Raw genomic sequence first — 19,946 nt, forward strand, 5'->3', positions numbered from 1 at the left:
CCAGAGTTTTTAAAAATGTTTTAAAAATGTTTTTACTGGTTGTGAATGTTAAGGTAGCATTCCATTTGATAATTTTTCAAACATTATGGAAATGTTACTTCTGAATGTTCTCTGAACATTCTGAAACAAGTAACATTTAAAAAATGTTAAACGAATGTCCAGTTAAAACGTTTCAGGAATAAAGCATTCCATGAACAATAAATAATGTTTTTGCACTAACATTTTTGAGAATATTATTAAAGACCAGATAACTTTGAATGAACGTTCTATCATTCCAGTGAACTCCAGTGACTCCAGTGAAATATCAGATCATATGTTGCAGCATGAAACCGATTAACCAAAAGAATGCACCAAATATCTATATAAGAAGCACTTTATTGCTCATGTAGACCTCCTAAAACAAAACCAAATAAAAAAATTTATATCTGACATGACAAATTGACATTTTTACAAAGTGAGTAAAGACTGATCAAGAGAGAATGTCTTTCATATGCTCCTGCTGTTCTTGGCAGAAAACTGGAATTCAGTTCAATAAAAACACTGTATGAACTAGGAAGCTCGAACCACAAAAAGACAGGAAAGCCTTTGGCGTCTTCCACTTTTAGTTCAGAATAATAAAATAAACCTCGACCTGTTGAAAAGCTGTTATCCAGTTTGCCTCCAGAACTGATCTGCAGGGTTTATTATCAAACTGTAATGATATGTGATGAAAGGTTCATGGTCAGAAAGTATTAATGTATATACCACAGCAGCAACTAATAGCATTGTTCATATTGTACAATTGTAGGAACAGTCAACTCCTATCAGCGTATCTGCTGTCTAACCACATGACCGTCATACTGTACTCCTTAAAGTGCATCCTCTTTAAAAAAATGACAAAATTACAATATAGTTTTGAAATGGGAACAACGGGTCACAAAGAACACATTTAAAAACATTAGTAGACAAAATATAATATCTTTTTTTACATACAAAACATACAAATCACACGGGTACAACAATTATAAGGCCAGAAACCCACTTTATGCAAGTGGGCAAATGCAACACATTGCTTTCTGAGTTGTTTTAAGAAATGTGTGTACTAAAGAAGGCAACAGAATTACCTTCAAACCTGCCGACTACAGCTAACTTGCCCAGCAAGATTTCCTTTCAGATGTTGCTCCGTCAAGACCATAAACAAGATAGTTTACGCTCAAGCCCACTAATAGCACCCTACAGCAATGTTAAGAATATGACGCACATTAAACAAATAGAATTTAGTCTCATTAAATGAATTATGACACATTGGAGAAGCGTTTGCATTCACATGCTTGTGCAGAGTATGTTTCGGGCCTAAAAACGACTAAAAAAGAAAGAGATGCAAAATATAAAAAATATCCAGTTATTAAAAATATACATAAAAGTATGTAATGTGTCAGTCTAACCTGCTGACTTGCTAATAAGCTACACTACCATTTAAAAGTCTGGGGTCAGTAAGATTTTTTTTTTTTTAAAGAAGGTAACACTTTTATTCAACAAGGACAGTAAAGACATTTATAATGCTATAAAAGATTTCTATTTCAAATAAATGCTGTTGATTTTTCGATTTATCAAAGAATCCTGAAAGAAAAAAATGTATCTGATTTCCACAAAAATTTTAAGCAGCACAACAATTTTCAACATTGATAATATTGAGAAATGTTTCTTGAGCAGCAATTCAGTATATTAGAATGATTTCTGAAGGATATGTGACACTGAAAACTGGAGTAATAATGCTGAAAATTCATTAAAAAAATATTAAAATAGTATATTAAAACAGTTATTATAAATTATAATAATATTTCACAATAAATCTGTTTTACTGTATTTTTGATCAAATAAATGCAGACTTGGTGACCATAAGAGACTTCTTTCAAAAACATAAAAAATCATCCCAACCTCAAGTTTTTGAATGGTAGTGTAACTAGTCAGCTGCCTCGCTATGTAGTTAACAGCTATTATCTTTTACAAAATAGAATACAACCTCTTGGAAATTAAGGTTATTCCTCTGGAACATCTAGAACAGTTCCAGAATCAGACTCATTAAGGTCGAAAGGTTTTCCTTTGGAATTACATCATGCCACATTGATGACCCACATTCTGACACCATGAGAGTCGCCATCACTGAGAATGTTTCAGGTTATAAGCCACACATGAATTCAGACAAGAGTAGCTGTGAAGGAGAAGCGTGTTTGCATGTGTAAAAAAGAAAATTGTGGCATAGTAATGAATTTTCAGTCTGATCACTTTTCTCCACTCCAGCTCTCGGATTTGCAGTAAAAACATCACCGTCCATCCATTATTTGTCTCCACCTTGTTGCTCCTATGTCCCAAAGCAAGTGCTTTAAGTCCTGTCATTGTCAATGTGACAAGCTTGCGGCAATGCTAATTTATTCACGTCAGAAATCAGCTGGACGGATCATCATGGAAGTGGACTGGAGCGAATAGCTGGGTCCTCGGAAGTGATGCCACTTAATGCCATTGAGTTTGCGGATGTTGTGACCCACGGTGTAGAAGATTCCATTGAGGTTAGACAGACCGCAAGCATCAAACCACCAGCCTGAAAGAACGACAAATAAAAGAGACTGAGATAAATACTTGAAACAGTTTTATAAACAGTATAGCGCTCACAGGTGTTTACTTTGGGCCTTGATCAGGATTATTTGTTAACTAAAACCAATAAAATTTAATATTAAATTATATTAAAATTGTACATTTTACCTTGGCAACTAACTGAAATAAGTTTTAGTTGTAGCACTAAAATTACTAACCCTAACTAAAACTGAACTGAAACTAAAATAAAAATAAACCAAAAATAGAAAAATAACAAAAGCACACAACAAAATTACTAAAAAAAAAATAATAAAAAAATAAAATAAAGAATTTTGCATTCATGTTTTATTTATTTATTTATGGAAATTATTTTGTATTAAGTGTTTATAAAGTGTATAATTGTTTCAATATTTAAAAGCTTAGCCTAAATTGTGTTATGTTTTTAAATAAATCATTGGTTTGGAAAACTTGGGAATATAGTACATGATTTATATGGATTTTTATGGTAATTTTATGCTGCTTTTTGTCCTTTTTGGAGCTTGACAGACTCTAGTTACAACATGCTTTCATTGAATAAAAAAAAACTAAAGATTATACAAAATATTTTATTTTGCATTCCACAAAATAAAGAAAGTCATACTGGTTTTGGAACAACATGAGGGTCAGCAAATGATGGCAGGCTTAAAAATGACATCTCCTCAAAACAATCAAAGCCCTTGATCCATCTCTCTCCTCTATATTGTGTCTTTTTATTTTTCTCTCCACAGTCCGTCAGTGTTTCAAAGGGTATGTTATTCCCACTGTGCGGTCGATGTCTCAGCAAGACCTGTCAAAGCAAACTGTGATTCTTCAATGAAAGCCAGACTTTGTCTCTTCAGAGAGGACACCGTCTCTCTAACCCTGATTAAATCAGTATCACCTCCCTCAGTGCGTGTTTAGTTTGGACGGGCCGCACAGATGGATCCATCTTTACATCTTTTGATTACCATTTGAAATGCAAACATAAACGGCACTCGAAGGTCTCCAGACCTTCGGTTCGACGGTAATTAACTCCAACAACTTTCAAAATCAATCGCAATGCATGCTATTAAAAGCTGTTTATCTTGGGCCCCAGAGGTGTGGGATCTGCAGTCAAGTAAACTGTTTGCATAGCGGGTGTTGAATGCGCGTCTGAACTCTGGACGTGTTTTACATAATTCTGCGATGGGGTTGCGTTTTCTTCGATTAGAAGAGGATCAGAGGGTTTTTGCATGACTGTTTCGGCTTCACATTCAGGCCACAAGTGAAGAAATGTGACTGAGAGGATATGAATGTAGATGGCTTGCATTCAATAAGCACTGGTGAGTGCCTATCTACAATCAGATTAGACTTTACGTAACAAGTATTTTATGTCAAATGATCAAGGATGTGACAAGACTGTTTATAATCTAAACTCAAGGTCTTTGTTCATGTTTTTGTCAATGGGATTAATGAAAATTAAAGATGCAAAAAGCAACTTAACTGATGGACATTCAATATCCGTGTGAACAGCAACATTTTATTAAATATATTATTTTGCTAAATTATTGCAATAAATATTAATATTCTCTAAGTGATATTCAGTAATATCATCTATTTGACTGCATTGACACTATCAGATGAGAACCAAACTTTCTGATTCTATTGTCTTCTGTGGAACTGCTTTATAGCTGAATCATATTAGTTTATTAATTGATTAATTTTGCGAACTTGATACTGTTTGACAACTTGTATGATAACTGATGAACTTTACACAGTCAATGAACTGAACTGACTTGAGCTGAATGATGACACTATTGTCTTTCTCAGAGCTGCTTTACAGTCTCGTATTTGAAAAAGTTTGTATCGTTGATTATGTTATTTTTCTCGTTATTACTGTGAAGCTGCTTTGAAACAATCTGTATTGACTGATATGATATGATATGATATGATATGATATGATATGATATGACTTCACTATTTGGGCATAAAATGGGGAAATCAAATAAATTGGTGAATCAAACTTCAAAGCATTTTTTAATCACTTAATTTAAATGAACTGTCTGAATGAACCAATCCACTAAAATGAATCAGTTTTTACTAAAATGTATGGACATTTCAGGAGAGCATGTCTGAGTGTGTTGGATTATTACTTCAAATTGCTCAGCTACAATATTTTTAAAAACAGCTATGCTTTTTATGCTGTGTCATTGAGAACAGATTTGGAGAAATTTTGCATTACATGACTTGCTCATCAATGGATGCTCTGCAGTGAATGGGTGCTGTCAGAATGAGAGTCCAAACAGCTGATAAAAACATCACAATAATCCACAAGTAATCCACACCACTCCAGATCATCAGTCAACATCTTGTGAGCCCGCATGTTTGTAAGAAACTTCTGGTGGAACCCATTCACTGCAGAGGATCCATTGGTGGGCAAGTGACGTAATTCTAAATTTCTGCAAATCTGTTCTGATGAAGAAATCAACTAAATCTTGGATGACCTGAGGTTTATTCCTTTAAGTACTTCTTAACATTTGAAAAATTTTTCATAACTGTGTTTTTGAATGAGATCATATGCAGTAGCTCACCTCCGGTCATCATGAGGGCGCACTTGCAAACGCACTTGTCGTTGTCAGCGTCGCGAGTGCTGAAGCCCGTGCCGTTTGATGCTAAACTACTTTGCTGTCCTGCTGTTCCGCTATAGCTCCCTAGCAAGAGTCTGGAGAAAGAGAAAGATGATGATAGGCATATTGCTGAACATTAACAAATTGTCAAAAAGTTTAACGTTAATATCAGTCTTGGTCGTTCCGTTAACACAGGTGATACCTGTACTGCTGTTTTTCTCCGGCCAGCTGGAATTTGTCATACAGAGCATAGGCGCCGTTCTCCTCCCAGTCTTTAAGTTCCACTCGGAGGGAGTACTGGGCTTGACTGGTGATCAGGTGAACAGCCTCATTACCCAGCCAGTGCTCTCCACTAGGATCACCAAATCCCTGTGAGAACAACATATAATGAAACCAATGCTGCGTTCCATTCATCTTGTAAAGTCAGGATTTCAAACTTCCTATTTGGGAAAGCAATAAAACGGCACTTGAAGTTGAACTTTGAAACTTATGTTTGGAAATTTTCAAACATAAGATTGTATAGTTAAAGTGCCCCTATTATGCCATTTCCAATACTGCCTTTCATGCAGTGTGTAATGTAGCTGTATGTGAATGTAAACGATCTGCAAAGTTGTAAAGCTGAAAGTGAACGATAAATAAAGTTATTGTCTCCCAAAAGAAAGAATCGACTGTGAACAGCTGAATCGAGTCGTTAGTAATTCGAATTCCACTTCCGTGACAGCTGCACGTAACGGGGTAACACATTTGCATAATGTGAGCCTATGTTCTACGTTGGCCGGCCGCGAACAACTTGACCCCGCCCACAAACACGTCATTCTACTGACGACTGCTTCTCTAATCTCGGGGAGTTCAACGCGGCATTCACAAAACCCTTGCTGTTGAAAGATGGATCATTAACCTGTTTATTTGGACCAGCTGCTCCACTGAATCACAACCTGTAAGTATGATAAATAATAGATGTTTATATTTTCTATAGAGCGTTCAAACTACAGAAGTATTGAAATAGGCGTATTGTTTCCGACCAATCACAACAGACTAGGCCATCTGACCAATCAGAGCAGAGCAGGCTCACGGAAAGGAGGGGTTTAGAGAGACTGAATCTTTGAACTGCTTCGAACGAATCGTTTGAGAATCGCTGGAAAATGTGGTGATATTAAATGCATATTTTGAGAAAACGAAAGCATTTTTTGACATTGCATGCATGTAATCCTATTGTAAGAGACTCCCAAAACAATATTAGGAATCGTAAAAATGGCATAATAGGGGCACTTTAATTATACACACTTTAATGCAAATAAAATTGCATCAGTGAGTCAAAGTTCCTCGTGCAAACAAGTCAAATGATCATCTCCTTTATCTTCTTATTACTGGACAACACTTTATGGTTACATATCAAGCAGGAATATCACATATCCAACTTTAAATGAAACACAGTATTAAACACAAAACAGCTGTTTTGTTTCCTTGAATTAAATAGGTACATTGTCGGTCTTTTATTTCCCAGAAAAAGAGTCTCATCCTTTTCAGCTTTTTATAGAAAGGAAGGGTCATAATGACATTTGGCAAGATTAACAAAATGTAGAAAATTGCAGTATTGATTTTCACTCCTGCAGTTTCACAGAACTGCCAGTTTTCAATCCATTTCAGCATATTTAAGCACTTAAAATATCAGCAGAATGTGCCTCTATTAAATACAGAATGCATCAAACAGTTCAGCTACTGCCAATGATGCCAATCTGTCACTTACAATTTTGGCCGCTGTGCTTCATCCTGCTTTGGCTGGTTTTTGAATCTATGTCATCAGAATAATGCCAAACTTTTAATCACGTCTTCCCAGCACAGGGAGAAAAACATTTCCTTTTCTTTAAACACAATCAATAGGGATTTTCATCATTGTCTACAAATGTAACAAGTTCTCTTTGTCTGTACACTGATGTGATGCTAGGACGTTCTGCACAGTCAGCTGTAAATGTTATGCAGTCTTTTAATGTTTATGTCCACTTACCAGTTTATAGTCTTTCCAGCTTTTCTGGAAGTTCACACTTCCACTGGCCCTGCGCTGGAACACCGTCCAGCCACCTCCGCTTGTCACCATATCACAAAAGACCTGTCAGAAGCATATGAAACATCTCAGTCTCACTCTCTTACATTCCTCGTTCTGTATGTCACAGCCAAGATACATCACACTGATTCCTCATATTTGTGAAAGAACGCATCCCACACCTTGGTTGGCTCGGTCATGTCTCCGATGTAAATGTGGTAGACTCCGCTGGTGTTGTGACCGGATTTATAGGCCTCGGCACAGTCTCTGAAGTGCTGCTCATTTGATGAGAAGCCTGTAAGGGAAAACACAGAGGCTCTGGGGTTCAGAATTGATTTGAACGGAAGGTAAGAAAGACAATTAGCCAACAAAACACTGCTGTGACACAGCAGTTAACGTAAGTACTCTGTTTGTACTCGTATGGGAATCCAGACTCTATATTATTTACAGTAGTCTCATGAAGCTGTTTTCAGTGTTGTTAACAAACTAAAAATATTAAAGAACATTTACTGAAATAAAGTAAACATTAACTGAAAAAAAGAAAATATTAAAATCTTATTTTATTTCAACTAATTGCCAAATAGAATGACTAAAACTGATAGACATTATAAAATAGACATTAATAAAGACTAAACAGACATTTCAAAAAATAAAAAATAAAATAAATAAAAGTGACAAAAATAACGAAATTATTTAAACTTTTATCTTAAATTAAAATGTAAAATATAATATTGATTCAAAATAATAGATACTATAATAGCATATTAATTATATTAAAATAACACTAATTTGAATTGTAATTGACCTCATTGGCATAAAAAAATAAAACCATGCTTTTATTTTTTACTTGAAATGAAATTAACTTTAAGTGAAATAAAATGTAATAAAATATTTTTCAAATGACTTATTTCAGCTAGTTGCCAAGACAACTAAAACTGAAATTTATAAAAAAAATATATTTTTGAAAATTTTAATAAAAAATAAATACATGTAATTAAAAAATAATAATAATAAACACACCCAAACTGAAACAAAAATTTAAATTATAACAGAAAACACAAAAACTAATTATAAATATGAATAAAAACTGTAATAGTATCTCAGTGATACTAAAATAACACTGATACACATGATGCATGACATAAAGTTGTTTTGTGGATTTGCCACACAGTGTGACTAAACAAAACGATGTGGTTTCTGTTGTCAAAAGAACAAGATTTATAATAATTACATGACCTCAAGTTTTCAAATATAAAGACCATAGTGGTCTAGTTTTGGGATGAGTCATTGAAACATTCAACACAATGTGTTTGTTTGTCAAGCATCTGAGAGAGAGTTTATTTAGAAAATTTGGTACATTTGGTTCTTCGAGTGAACCTCCAGGCAGACATTTATAAACTGACATGTCTTCTGTCTGTATAAAATGCTGCAGTCTTGATTTAGCTTATCAGTGCGTGTTGTGACGCATGTGAACTTCATCCAAGACACGGGCGCACGCTGCCAAAGACATCACTAGCGAGAGCTTATCCCCTCTCTCCACGAATCATGCCTGCTCGATTTATCATTAGTGTCACGGTTAATTAACCAGAACTTTCAGGTCATGTTAAGAATCTGCCACCAGATTTAAAAGCTGTGGTAAGCCCAAGAATCAGACATGTCTGTCATTCTCAGACAAGTAACCTTACTTTGTACTCTAACTGGGTACTGAGTCATTTTTCTATCCTCTCAGACAGTGAAAGGCTGCAGCAATGCAATAAATCTAATTGAAATATTAAAATCAACATGAAATGGCATGCAAAATGCATTTTAGCTTTCATAATATGATATAAGCTCAAATGAAACAGGCCAACATAATGCACTTCTATGGCTTGATAGACAATCTAGGTTGAGGTAGACTAATTGTATTTATGTTCTACTGTTAGTGTTATCTGTATGCACCAAGGGTCTGAGAGTAACGCAATTTCAATTATCTGTATGTATGTGCTGTACATGTGGAAGAATTGACAATAAAGCAGACTTGACTTGACTTGACTAATATCCTGCACAGATCAAGGACTGTTTACAAGTGAAAACAGTCCACAAGGATTTTGATGTGAGAGGACCACAGAGGATGGAGGAAGCGTTATTATGGATTATGGACAGTATTTTGGCCAGAACGAATGACTTAAAGTTAAAACACTTGATGGATTTGTTTCTTACAAACATGCAGCTTTTCACTTTATAAGATGTTAATTGATGGACTGGAGTGGTGTGGATACTTGTGGATTATTGTGATGTTTTTATCAGCTGTTTGGACGCTCATTCTGACGGCACCCATTCACTGCAAAGGATCCATTGGTGAGCCAGTCATGTAATGCTACATTTCTCCAAATCTGTTCCCATGAACAAACAAACTCATCTACATCTTGGATGGCCTGAGGATGAGTACATTTTTAGCAAATGTTCATTTTATGGTGAACAATTCCTTTGAAGGTGTGCATTTTTACCTGTTCCAGAAGACATCATGCCAATAAGTGTGTGTACGGACTTCATGAGCTGCTGATGTTGTCTCTGCAGGGCTGAGTTGTTGGTGCTGGCCACTCTAAGCTGTCTCTCCAGAGCTGTAATGGCAGCTGTCTGTCTCTTCACCAGGTCCTGCAGTCGCTCTTTCTCCTCCCTCATGTCCTCCAGCTCCGTCCTCTGCTTCGACTCCAGGACTAAGACTTTACTCTCCAAACGACTGGTGGAAACAATGTATAATGCATTCATTTAAAAAAACGTATAAACCAATAGTTTGAGTCAAAAAGACACCTTTTCAAAGCATCTCCATGTTTCGGAGAAATTCCTAGGTAGAGCAGGAATGAATGCCAAATGGAGACCTTAGGCCTCTAACTTGGGCATTTACAATAGGATGGATAATGGTGTTTTGCAACCTATAGGGGTTTATTTGAAACATTTAGACCTAAGTATTAAACTTTGGCTCTAAACCAATCCCTCACCACTTGTACTAGACATTCTTAAGAAAAGAAGTGTGCTATTACTTTTAAGACATCATCAATTACCCAAAACAGCCTAGCAACAGGTCAGAATACTCCAGCGACTGCCCAGAAACCCCTAGCTACAGGTTAGAATACCCTAGTAACCACCTAGAACTCCCTAACAACCACTCAAAACACAATAAGCCAGAACACCCTAGCAGCTAGAATACCCTATAAATTTGAAAATGTAATTGAGGGAACGTTTACATGTTAACGATTGCAGAATTGTTTTTTTTGGTTTTTTTTTGTTTTGCAGACAGACATATGGAAGCCCGTTTCCGTCACTGAATAAAAAATAAAAAAGGTAATTGAGACTTTTTATCTCACAATTCAGACTTTTTTTCTCAGAATTGCATGATACAAACTCGCAATTCTGACATTTTTTCTCAGAATTCTGAGAAATAAACTCGCAATTGCGTCTTATAAAGTCAGAATTGCGAGATATAAACTCACAATTTTGAGAAAAAAAAGAATTGTGAGTTTTTATCTCACAATTGTGACTTTATAACTCGCAATTGTGAGTTTATATCACGCAATTGTGAGTTTATATCTCGCAATTCTGACTTTATAACTCAGTATTGTGAGTTTATATCACACTTCTGAGATAAAAAGTCGCAATAACCTTTTTTTATTTTTTATTCAGTGGCGGAAACGGGCTTCCATACAGACAACAACATTAACATTGTCAAAAAAATAAAAAAATGATTTAGTCGTTGTAAAAACATGCCAGGCCAGTAGTTGGCGATGTCACTATGTAAAGAAACACTACACGCATGTGCAAATACCTTTAGATTGAACAATACGCATGCATGTGATGTGACCGTTTTCACAAATTCGTGTTTTCATAGTTTTCAGACTTCCAAAACGCCATTGTCATGTAAATGAACAGCCAAAATGCATAAAACGTTTTCTGTATACTTTTTGAGCATACAACACAGCTTACATAAAGTTCCATCAATATAAGCATTATATATCAGCATATACTGTATGATGTCATACATAATCATCTTGATATGACCAATTATTGTTAGATTGTTACTCTAGCTGTTGCTAGCTACTGTCTAGTGGCTTGCTGTGTCGTGTGAAACAAGTCTGAACTCTGGGCCTTTAGGCAATGGAGATACAGTATTTCCATCAGCCCTATAGGTTCATGATTTAGTGTCTGGATCAGAGGAGATAGCACTGAATCACTCACGTCTCGCGTCAAAACAATTTACAGCCGCACAACAAGGAGCCACTGCTACAAAAACGAGTTTCTGAGGAACTCCGCAAAATCCTGCCGGCTTCAATCTGTGTGTGATTTAGTGAGCGAGTGTGTGTGTGTGAGTGCTGAAAAATAACACCACCCGAGGGTTTGAGGCCGAAAATAACTGGAAAGCAAATCAAAACTCCATCGAGCCATGTAACTGGATGCTTACTTTGTTAAATTACAGTAGATAGTCATTAAACATGCTTTGGTTGCCAGTGGTTCTCGATGCTTATGTTTATATGATTGATTACACAAATAGTTTTCGCACAATCGATTGGCAAGGACTGCTGAAATCCCTTGCCAGAGTTTGTAATGTGTACACAATGCTGAGCAATTGTTTGCTGTTATTATACTATGAAGCTGACCCTCGCTAAACCCGCATCAATTCTGGGAGCAATTACGAACACTTTCGCTCGCACCGCCATAAGTCGCCTTGGAAAGGTCGAAAACTCCCTGTTCTCACTCGTACGGGAAACATGAAATATCGAATCGTCTGTAACGTAGCGGTCCATTATAATTACGTCTGATGCCCCCATGCAGCTACCAAAACATTGCTAGCAACACAGTTCAATTGGTCGTCAAAGTTGAATGACAACAAGCGTTATCTGTTTAATCTAGCGAGAGCCAAGTACAAAGCTTTCTGGGAAACCCTTTATCCGGCTTTATAAGTGTGCAAAGGAAATTTGCCTGGGGTCTGCTTTGTGCGCTGTGCTTACTCCGTAGTTATTAAACATTATAAACAATCAAGTTGCTGATTATTTCCCTTTACAAAGCCTTTACCCCTGCTGTGCTCTCCGACTGGCCGAGTATGGGAAAATATCACTTTGAGAACGACAAGAGAGACAAAAGTTGCTGTACACTGTGTGAACGTGCAGATGCAGACGCGATCTGACCCTTAAAAATGACTTGATCTTATTGCTCAGCGGTTGTTCAGAGCTGTAATGAGCACAATTACATAATGCAGTTCTCAGTTATGACTCATTCAAGCATCATTTTGTCTGATGTTTCTCGTATAATATCATAGGGGAAATAAAACGGACACAAAAATAGGGGAATTGCTGACAAACAGTATGAGTATAGAGCTATAAAATGAATGTAAAAGATGAAATTAATCTAATTTCTTTTCTATGACAATCATTTTCTGCCAACGTTAACATAGAAAGTACATTTTAAGTTACCAGACAAAACACTATAGTTTATTTGAAACAGAAATAAATGTAAGAAATAAACAAAGATTCAGTAAAAAGTCTTACCTGTTCTTGTCTTGAAGTTTGGAGATTTCTGAAATCTGTGTTAAGAGTTCCTTCTCCAGTTTGTTTGTTGATAATGAATTCTCTAATAACTGAATTGCAATTTTTGATGTCTGGTTCATAACCTTCAAGTGGAAAATAGTAAAATGAAGAATGAGAAATTACAGAAAACTATCATATATATGATTTTATATATGACATGATACAGTGGGGTCCTAAAGTCTGTTTGTTAAAGAATGTTTTATTTACTTTAAAAGGTACAATTTTTATTACAAATTATACAATGAGCACAACATTTTGAAAAAAACATGGATACTAATGTTTAATTTAGTTTTAATGACAACTAAAGCAGCTACGAACATAACATGATGTTTTCCAGCATGATTTTAGATCTTCCAAAAAGCATCTTGAGCTTCAATGGAAGAAAGAATCTGAACAGGCATTACATCTGATTAGTGACCTAGACATTGCAGAATATAATATTTAAAAAATAATTACGATTTTCCATGGATCTTCCTCCATAACATTTCTCTGTTTTACATTTTGAAGCTTTCAACAACTTTGTTTATTTCCAGGATTAAAATCATTTCGAATTTTGATTTTCAGTGTGGTTTTTGGACCCTATACATATATGTAGCAACAAACAGTAATATTAAGATACATAATTGCAATTTTAAACAACTTCAGTGTTTAGAAATCAACGTTAGAAATGATTCTAATATGCAGCTCAGAAAAAAATTCTTATTCTTAGTTGTGCTGCTTAATCTCATATTTAATAAAACTGATGATGTATGCATTCGTGCATTTCTATAATGTGAAATGAGATTACCTTGGCTTCAACCACATTGAGTTTCCTGGTTTGCTCTGCAGTCTGGGTGAGCAGGTTGGTGCCGATCTCCAACATAGTGGCCGTCTGGTTATGAACTGCATCAGCTTGAAAATGCACCATCCCTGTCTTTTGATGGATGTAGTTTTCTAACTGTTGAGCAAAGCAAAGAGAATTGTGATCTCAGATAATATTGAATATTGTGAAATGTTGGGTTGACCCATTTTTACAGCAATACCATATACAGTAGAAAAACCATTTTTGGTTCCCCAAAGAACCTTTCAGTAAAACATTCTTAAAATAGCCATTTTTTCTTAGTGGGAAGAACATTTAAAAAATCTAAAGAAGCTTTTTTTTAATGGATGTTAAAGCTTCTTCATTGAACCATTAAGAACCTTTATTTTTAAAAGTGTATGACAGTCATAATTAAAACATGATGGTTGGTTTAGAATTCCCATTTGTCATTTCAAGATTCAGAAGGGTGTTTACGAGGGCCCCTTCTTGCGGCTGTGATGTGTCCTCAGTGCTCCCTTCTGTTAAGCACTCAACAGTGTGGACTCAAAAGCTGGAAAGTTAATCAAACCCAGTGTTTTTTCCCTAGCAAGTGGGTTTTAAATCTGCTGGGAGAAGATCCAGTGCCAGGCAAAGGTGCGGTATAGTGACCCTCTCAGTCCCAAAAGACTCTGAGCTCTGCAAAAATAAATATAGCATCACCAAGACCGCATGGACCCTGAGAGAAGGACTAATGGAGGATAATTTTATCACAATGGAAATAAACACATTAAACCCTGAGGGAAAGCAATGCGCTTGATCTGGTCTGTCAGAACTTGCATGGAGAATGAAGACGCTTTTTGATGTAGAGACTGTGTGTTAGAAATATATAATAGTGATATTACAATATCAATCACTCTAAAGTGCACTCAATGCCCTGACATGAATGCTTCTGCTTAAACTTTTAAAAAATAGTTCCAAAAAGAAATTCCAAAGGTGATGCAATAGAAGAACAATTTTGGGTTCCTCAGAGAACCTTTCAGTGAACAGTTCTTTAAAGAACCATTTATTTCTTTGTGTGAAGAACATTTTCAAAATCTAAAGAACCTTATTTGGAATGGAACCACAGATGCCAATAAAGAACCTTTACTTTTATGAGTATGATAGTCATAATTAAAACATGATGGTTGGTTTACCAAATGAATGAACGTAAACAAGAATGCAAAGGTTGGGTTTTCTTCTGTTGTTGTTGACTCCCTAAAGACGCAGTGTGCCCTGACCGATTAATTGACCCAAGCTTCCCGCCTTGGATTAAAATCACATAGGACGAGTCCAGCTTGGGAACACTGATCTGGATTCAGTTGGATCAGCTTTACGAGTGCAAACCAAAACCAGATATTTCATCTCATTTGACTGGAGCTTCCTGGGATGTTTCCTTGCAGAATGTACTGTAAAACACCACCAATGTGAGGGTAATGCTCTTCGGAGATGTTTTCTGCTGAGTCATGGCGATCTGCATGCAGTCACGACACAGATGATCATCATTCACATGCACCGCAGATGTTTATAAGAGATCACTTCAGAACTATTGTGTTGGGCTGTTTGCTGCATGAAGATTCATGCAGATTACATCATTTTCAAAAACATAGCAGCATAAATTCCAGTAAGTGTTTCGTGATGGCCTCTCACAATGACAATCAATCATCGTTTTGTTTTAAAACTAGTTACTATTTTGTCATTTAGCTGACAAAGTGATTTATATGACACTTACGGAGCAACCTGGGGTTAAGTGTTTTGCTCAAGGGAACATTGGTAATAGTCCATGGATCAACCCTTTTGGGGTTTAAACCTATAACTTTTCTGTTAACAGCCCAGATTTTGAGCATAATTTACAATGATTAAAAAAAAAGTATTACAGTTTTTTAGGATTACACATAAATTACATCAGTATTTATAAGAAAAATTATTGTTAATTCATAGTTGATATGTTTTTATAAGCAATTATTTTTTATAAATAACTATTATGCAGTGTTGAGAAAGTTACTTTGGAAATGCAATAGGTTGCAGATTACGAGTTACTCTACTTAAAATGCAATAAGTAGTGTAACTATTTCAATTACTTTATTGAAGTAATGTAATTCTGGTGTCTCATATTTGTAAATAAATGACATAACGCTGTTACATGTAACTAGTTGCTCCCCAACACTGCTATTATATATATATATATATATATATATATATATATACACACACACACACACATTTTCAAAAACATAACTGTATAAATTCCAGTAAGTATTTATTGATGGCCCCTTATACAAAAAAAAGCACACTTACAAAAAATATATTATTAAACTATAATAATTTTATGAATACATAAAAACTGAATGAATAATAAATTGCATAAATGTTTATTAATTCACCAACAAAACGACAAAAACGCTACACTCTTAAGTCAACATGAAATCAAAGTAGACTCTATATTTACATTCTTAAAGCATATTCCTGGTCTTATTGCATAAGATTCATCAGTGCATGTTATTTTAAAGAAAAAACTGTTTGTCTTCCTAATCTTTCATCAAAATGTACTAACTTGCTCTGACTCTGAAACAACTTTCTATATCGGGTGATGTCAAAGTCCTACACACCCTCATTCAGGTCTGGCACTACTTCTTATGATGCAATCCATTACCAATGGATAAAATAAAGTCCTATATTACATTTTGTTATCCTTACAGAAGTAAAATAAGATGTGAATGCCATTTTCTGTTGTCTTTATAAATAAAATAACCAGTTTAAGTTAATCTCCACCACTAGAACTTCTCAGAAAGACCCTGGGAGATTACTTGATTAACCTTCTCATTAAACCAGTAGCAAAGCAAACTCGAAGGCAAATATCCGAGCATGTAGATCTTTCCCTGCAGGACATCTACATCTCCACATCAACTAATCCAGACTCCGTCTCTGGAGTCCTCTGCCATCTCGGTCCCCTCATCCGACATCTAGCACACACCACGAGAAACTATCCAACCTACGAAACAATCAGCAGCTTCCTGCTGCCTGTTCTCTGATTCCGGCCCAGTATAATGTTTCGTTTTTAATCTGCTCTTCTTTTTCATCCTGCAGGGGTATTTCTAGACACACTTAAGCGAAGCCTCCCAGACGTGAGCCGTCTGGTGGAATGCAGTGGATTATTGGAAAGGTTTCCTGTAGCTACAGTAAGGTATTCATTTCCTAACAAGGATTCTTGAGTATAATAGACGAGAGGATTATCAAATCTCTTTCTAAACAGAGAGGGAAATATGCTAAGAAAAATGTTTGGTTAAAACTAATGAACCGTACTATTTTGCTCGAAAGACACTGCCGAAATGTTCAAAAGCCAAGACAAATGTGTTTAAAAGCAGGATATGTACATTTCTAAATAGGTTAGTACAGTCGAAAATGAAAAACCTGCCATCATTTACTCACTATAATGTCATTTTCAAACCTGTATGAATGTCTTTATTCCGTGGAATATGAAAGAAACTGTGTTGTTTTATCATTGAGACAAATGTACATTTCTAAATAGGTTAGTAAAGTCGAAAATGAAAAACCTGCCATCATTTACTCACTATAATGTCATTTTCAAACCTGTATGAATGTCTTTATTCCGTGGAATATGAAAGAAACTGTGTTGTTTTATCATTGAGACAGTATTTTAGTTTTTAATATTTTGTTATATTTTCAGTTTTCATTTGAATTTTTGCTAAAGTTGAAGTATTTTGTGTTGTCATTTTATTAGTTTTTGTTTATAGTTTTACACAAGAGTTTTTATTAATTTTTGGTATTTTTAGTTTTTATTAAGATTTTGAATCAGTATTCTGTTTTTTTTTTTTCGTTTCATTTGAATTTTTGCTAAAGTTGAAGTATTTTGTGTTGTTGTCATTTTTATTAGTTTTTGTTTTTATTTCAGTTTTAGTTTTATTTATTTTAGTACATCAAGTTAAACTAAATTAAAATAAGAAAAGTTGCTTGGCAACTGAAATAAAACGTTTTTTTGGCAACTAACATCGAAAAGCATCGCAAAGCATAGAAAATTAGTCTTCTGAAGTCAAATGACAGCTTTGTGTGAGGAACAGACTTGACATTTTCAGTGAAATTCTTGTTTGACAGATGTGGTCAACCTTCACTTTCACCAGTACATTTATAAACAGGTTAGTGCAGCCAAAAATGAAAATTCTGTCATCATTTACTCAATATTATGTCGTTTTCAAAAACATGTATCAATTTTTTTTCTTCTGTGAAGCATGAAAGAAGACGTTTTGAAGAATGTTCACACTGCTCTTTACTATACAATGGATGTGAATGGCCATAGGGGCTGACAAACCTATAATAAAAGCATAATAAAACATAAAATTAGTCCATATGATGTGTGCTATATATTTTATGTCTTCTGAAGTCTTACGACAGCTTCGTGTGAGGAACAGACTGACATTTTTCAATGAAAATCTTGCTTGACAGATGCGGTCAGCCTTCACTTTCACCAGTTAAACATTGTGCTATAAATTTCTGCTTTTTAGAGTCTTATGGGTTCAGAATGACATGAGGGTGAGTAAATGATGACATCATTTTCAATTTTGAGTGAACTATCCCTTTTATGTAAGTGCAACAGAGTAAAACAACTCGAACAAACACACTGGAAAATCGCTGTCAATGTTTAGCCTTTTTAACACGTTTGATTGTGTTTGCTCATCAAACAATCTTGGAATTTGAGATTTGCCATGTTTACATTGCAAGAAAGCGGTTTGCGGTGTAGACAACTTCATGAATTATAATGGGAATGTTATAGTTTTATTGTGTCATGTTTCTCGCTCTCATTATAAGCAGGGTTTATGAATGTCAGAAATAGCCCGTGTCATTCTGCATTGATGATCAGATTTTAGTGGCTGTGTAACTTGAGTTCTGTTTTCCCTCCTGTGAGGATTTGCTTGGACCTCAACTGCTATAGGCCCAGAAACCCCAAAGATTATTTTTAATTCTGAGACCTCTGAGAGACTTTATCCTTAATACTGTTCTGTAATTAATTACAGAGAATGAATAAGTTATGGAGATACGTTACTGACAGGTTTCTGATCACAGGGCTGGGAACAAGTGTTGGCTTCAGTTCAAATGTTATTAATTTTGTGTATACACTATACTCTTTTACATTTTAGGATTAGTACTGTTTCAATATTTGTAGTGTTTTAAGTAAGCCTCTTACAGTATACTCGCCAAGGCTGCATTTATTGGATAAAAAAAACCAGCAAAACAAAGTAATATATATTGTGAAATATTATTACAATTTAAAATATTTACTTGCAGCAACAGAAATCTTTTGTAGCATTATAAATGTATTTAATATCACTTTTGATCAATTGAATGCATCCTTGCTGAACAAAAGCATTCATTTCTTAAAGAAAAAACTACTTATTTTTATACTCATATCCCATAATTTCATCTAAAAATTCTTGAAACAAGATAATTTATTTGAGAAGCAATATGACATAAGATATTAAGACTTGTTGTCAAAGAATGCATCTTTAATTTAATACTTTTATTTAAAACTTATATTTTGGCATATTTTTCATTTGTTTTAAGTTTAAAACAATTGAAGTGCAGTTAAGACAAACTACACTTATATTCAATACACAGTGGTGTTTCTCAGATATATTTTTTTCTTTTATCATCTGCAAGTAAAAAAAATAAAAAATACTAGACCTTCTTGCATTGAAAGGAACCAATAAGTCAAACAGTTTGAGTTATCAGTCATGTTCATAGCACAAATGGTGCAGGACGGGTTACACACTCAAGTTTAATACGAGTCTGCCACGAGTCAATTATTTTGAATGTCTTTTCCTTTATTAATTTTGGCAGCTTTAGGATACAAGTTTTGAGAAAGGAAGAGCCATGTTCATCTTTAACTGTAGTGCATACTGTTCACTTTAGTGCTTTCCTGGGTCACCGCACCAGATTTTACAACAAATCATGTCAAATTAGGTCTGACGGGGTAGATGACCTGCAGTGGGAAGCTGTTTTTCTTTGTGAGAGTGAACGGGAACGTGTATCTTGATTATTTTCACATTTTACAGGATAATAGTGATACCGATCTTCTGTATGCGTTTTAGCAGGATATTCGGTGGAAGGCGCTATAGAAACATTTCTGACAGGCTGCGTTGAGGAAAGTGCTGGTTCTGTCTCGTGTCCTTCAGGAATCTTTCCATAAAATCTGTGTGGCCTATACAAGAAGGGTTTTCCGCCCTTATAAAAAATATGTAAACTTACTGTCTGTTTTGACAAGCAGAAAAACGTCTCGGTTACGTATGGTAACCCTCGTTCCCTGAAGGAGGGAACGGAGACGT

General features: G+C 35.2%; 1 protein-coding gene across 1 annotated transcript in view; it reads right to left on the reverse strand.

Moving 5' to 3' along the window:
• Window positions 1–1,938: 1,938 nt before the first annotated feature.
• LOC107666029 (angiopoietin-4-like) overlaps window positions 1,939–19,946 on the reverse strand; it is a 38,670-nt gene continuing 20,662 nt past the window's right edge. The window contains exons 2-9 of the mRNA XM_016457119.1: window positions 13,582–13,731; window positions 12,756–12,877; window positions 9,723–9,955; window positions 7,419–7,531; window positions 7,201–7,302; window positions 5,398–5,564; window positions 5,160–5,290; window positions 1,939–2,578 (exon numbers count right to left, since the gene is read on the reverse strand). Coding sequence (XP_016312605.1) covers window positions 2,418–2,578; window positions 5,160–5,290; window positions 5,398–5,564; window positions 7,201–7,302; window positions 7,419–7,531; window positions 9,723–9,955; window positions 12,756–12,877; window positions 13,582–13,731 — 1,179 coding nt within the window. The 3' untranslated portion in view covers window positions 1,939–2,417. The remainder of the gene's footprint in view (window positions 2,579–5,159; window positions 5,291–5,397; window positions 5,565–7,200; window positions 7,303–7,418; window positions 7,532–9,722; window positions 9,956–12,755; window positions 12,878–13,581; window positions 13,732–19,946) is intronic.

The sequence above is a fragment of the Sinocyclocheilus anshuiensis genome, unplaced genomic scaffold, assembly GCF_001515605.1.
Source record: "Sinocyclocheilus anshuiensis isolate Anshui unplaced genomic scaffold, SAMN03320099.WGS_v1.1 scaffold447, whole genome shotgun sequence".
Classification (NCBI taxonomy): Eukaryota; Metazoa; Chordata; class Actinopteri; order Cypriniformes; family Cyprinidae; genus Sinocyclocheilus; species Sinocyclocheilus anshuiensis.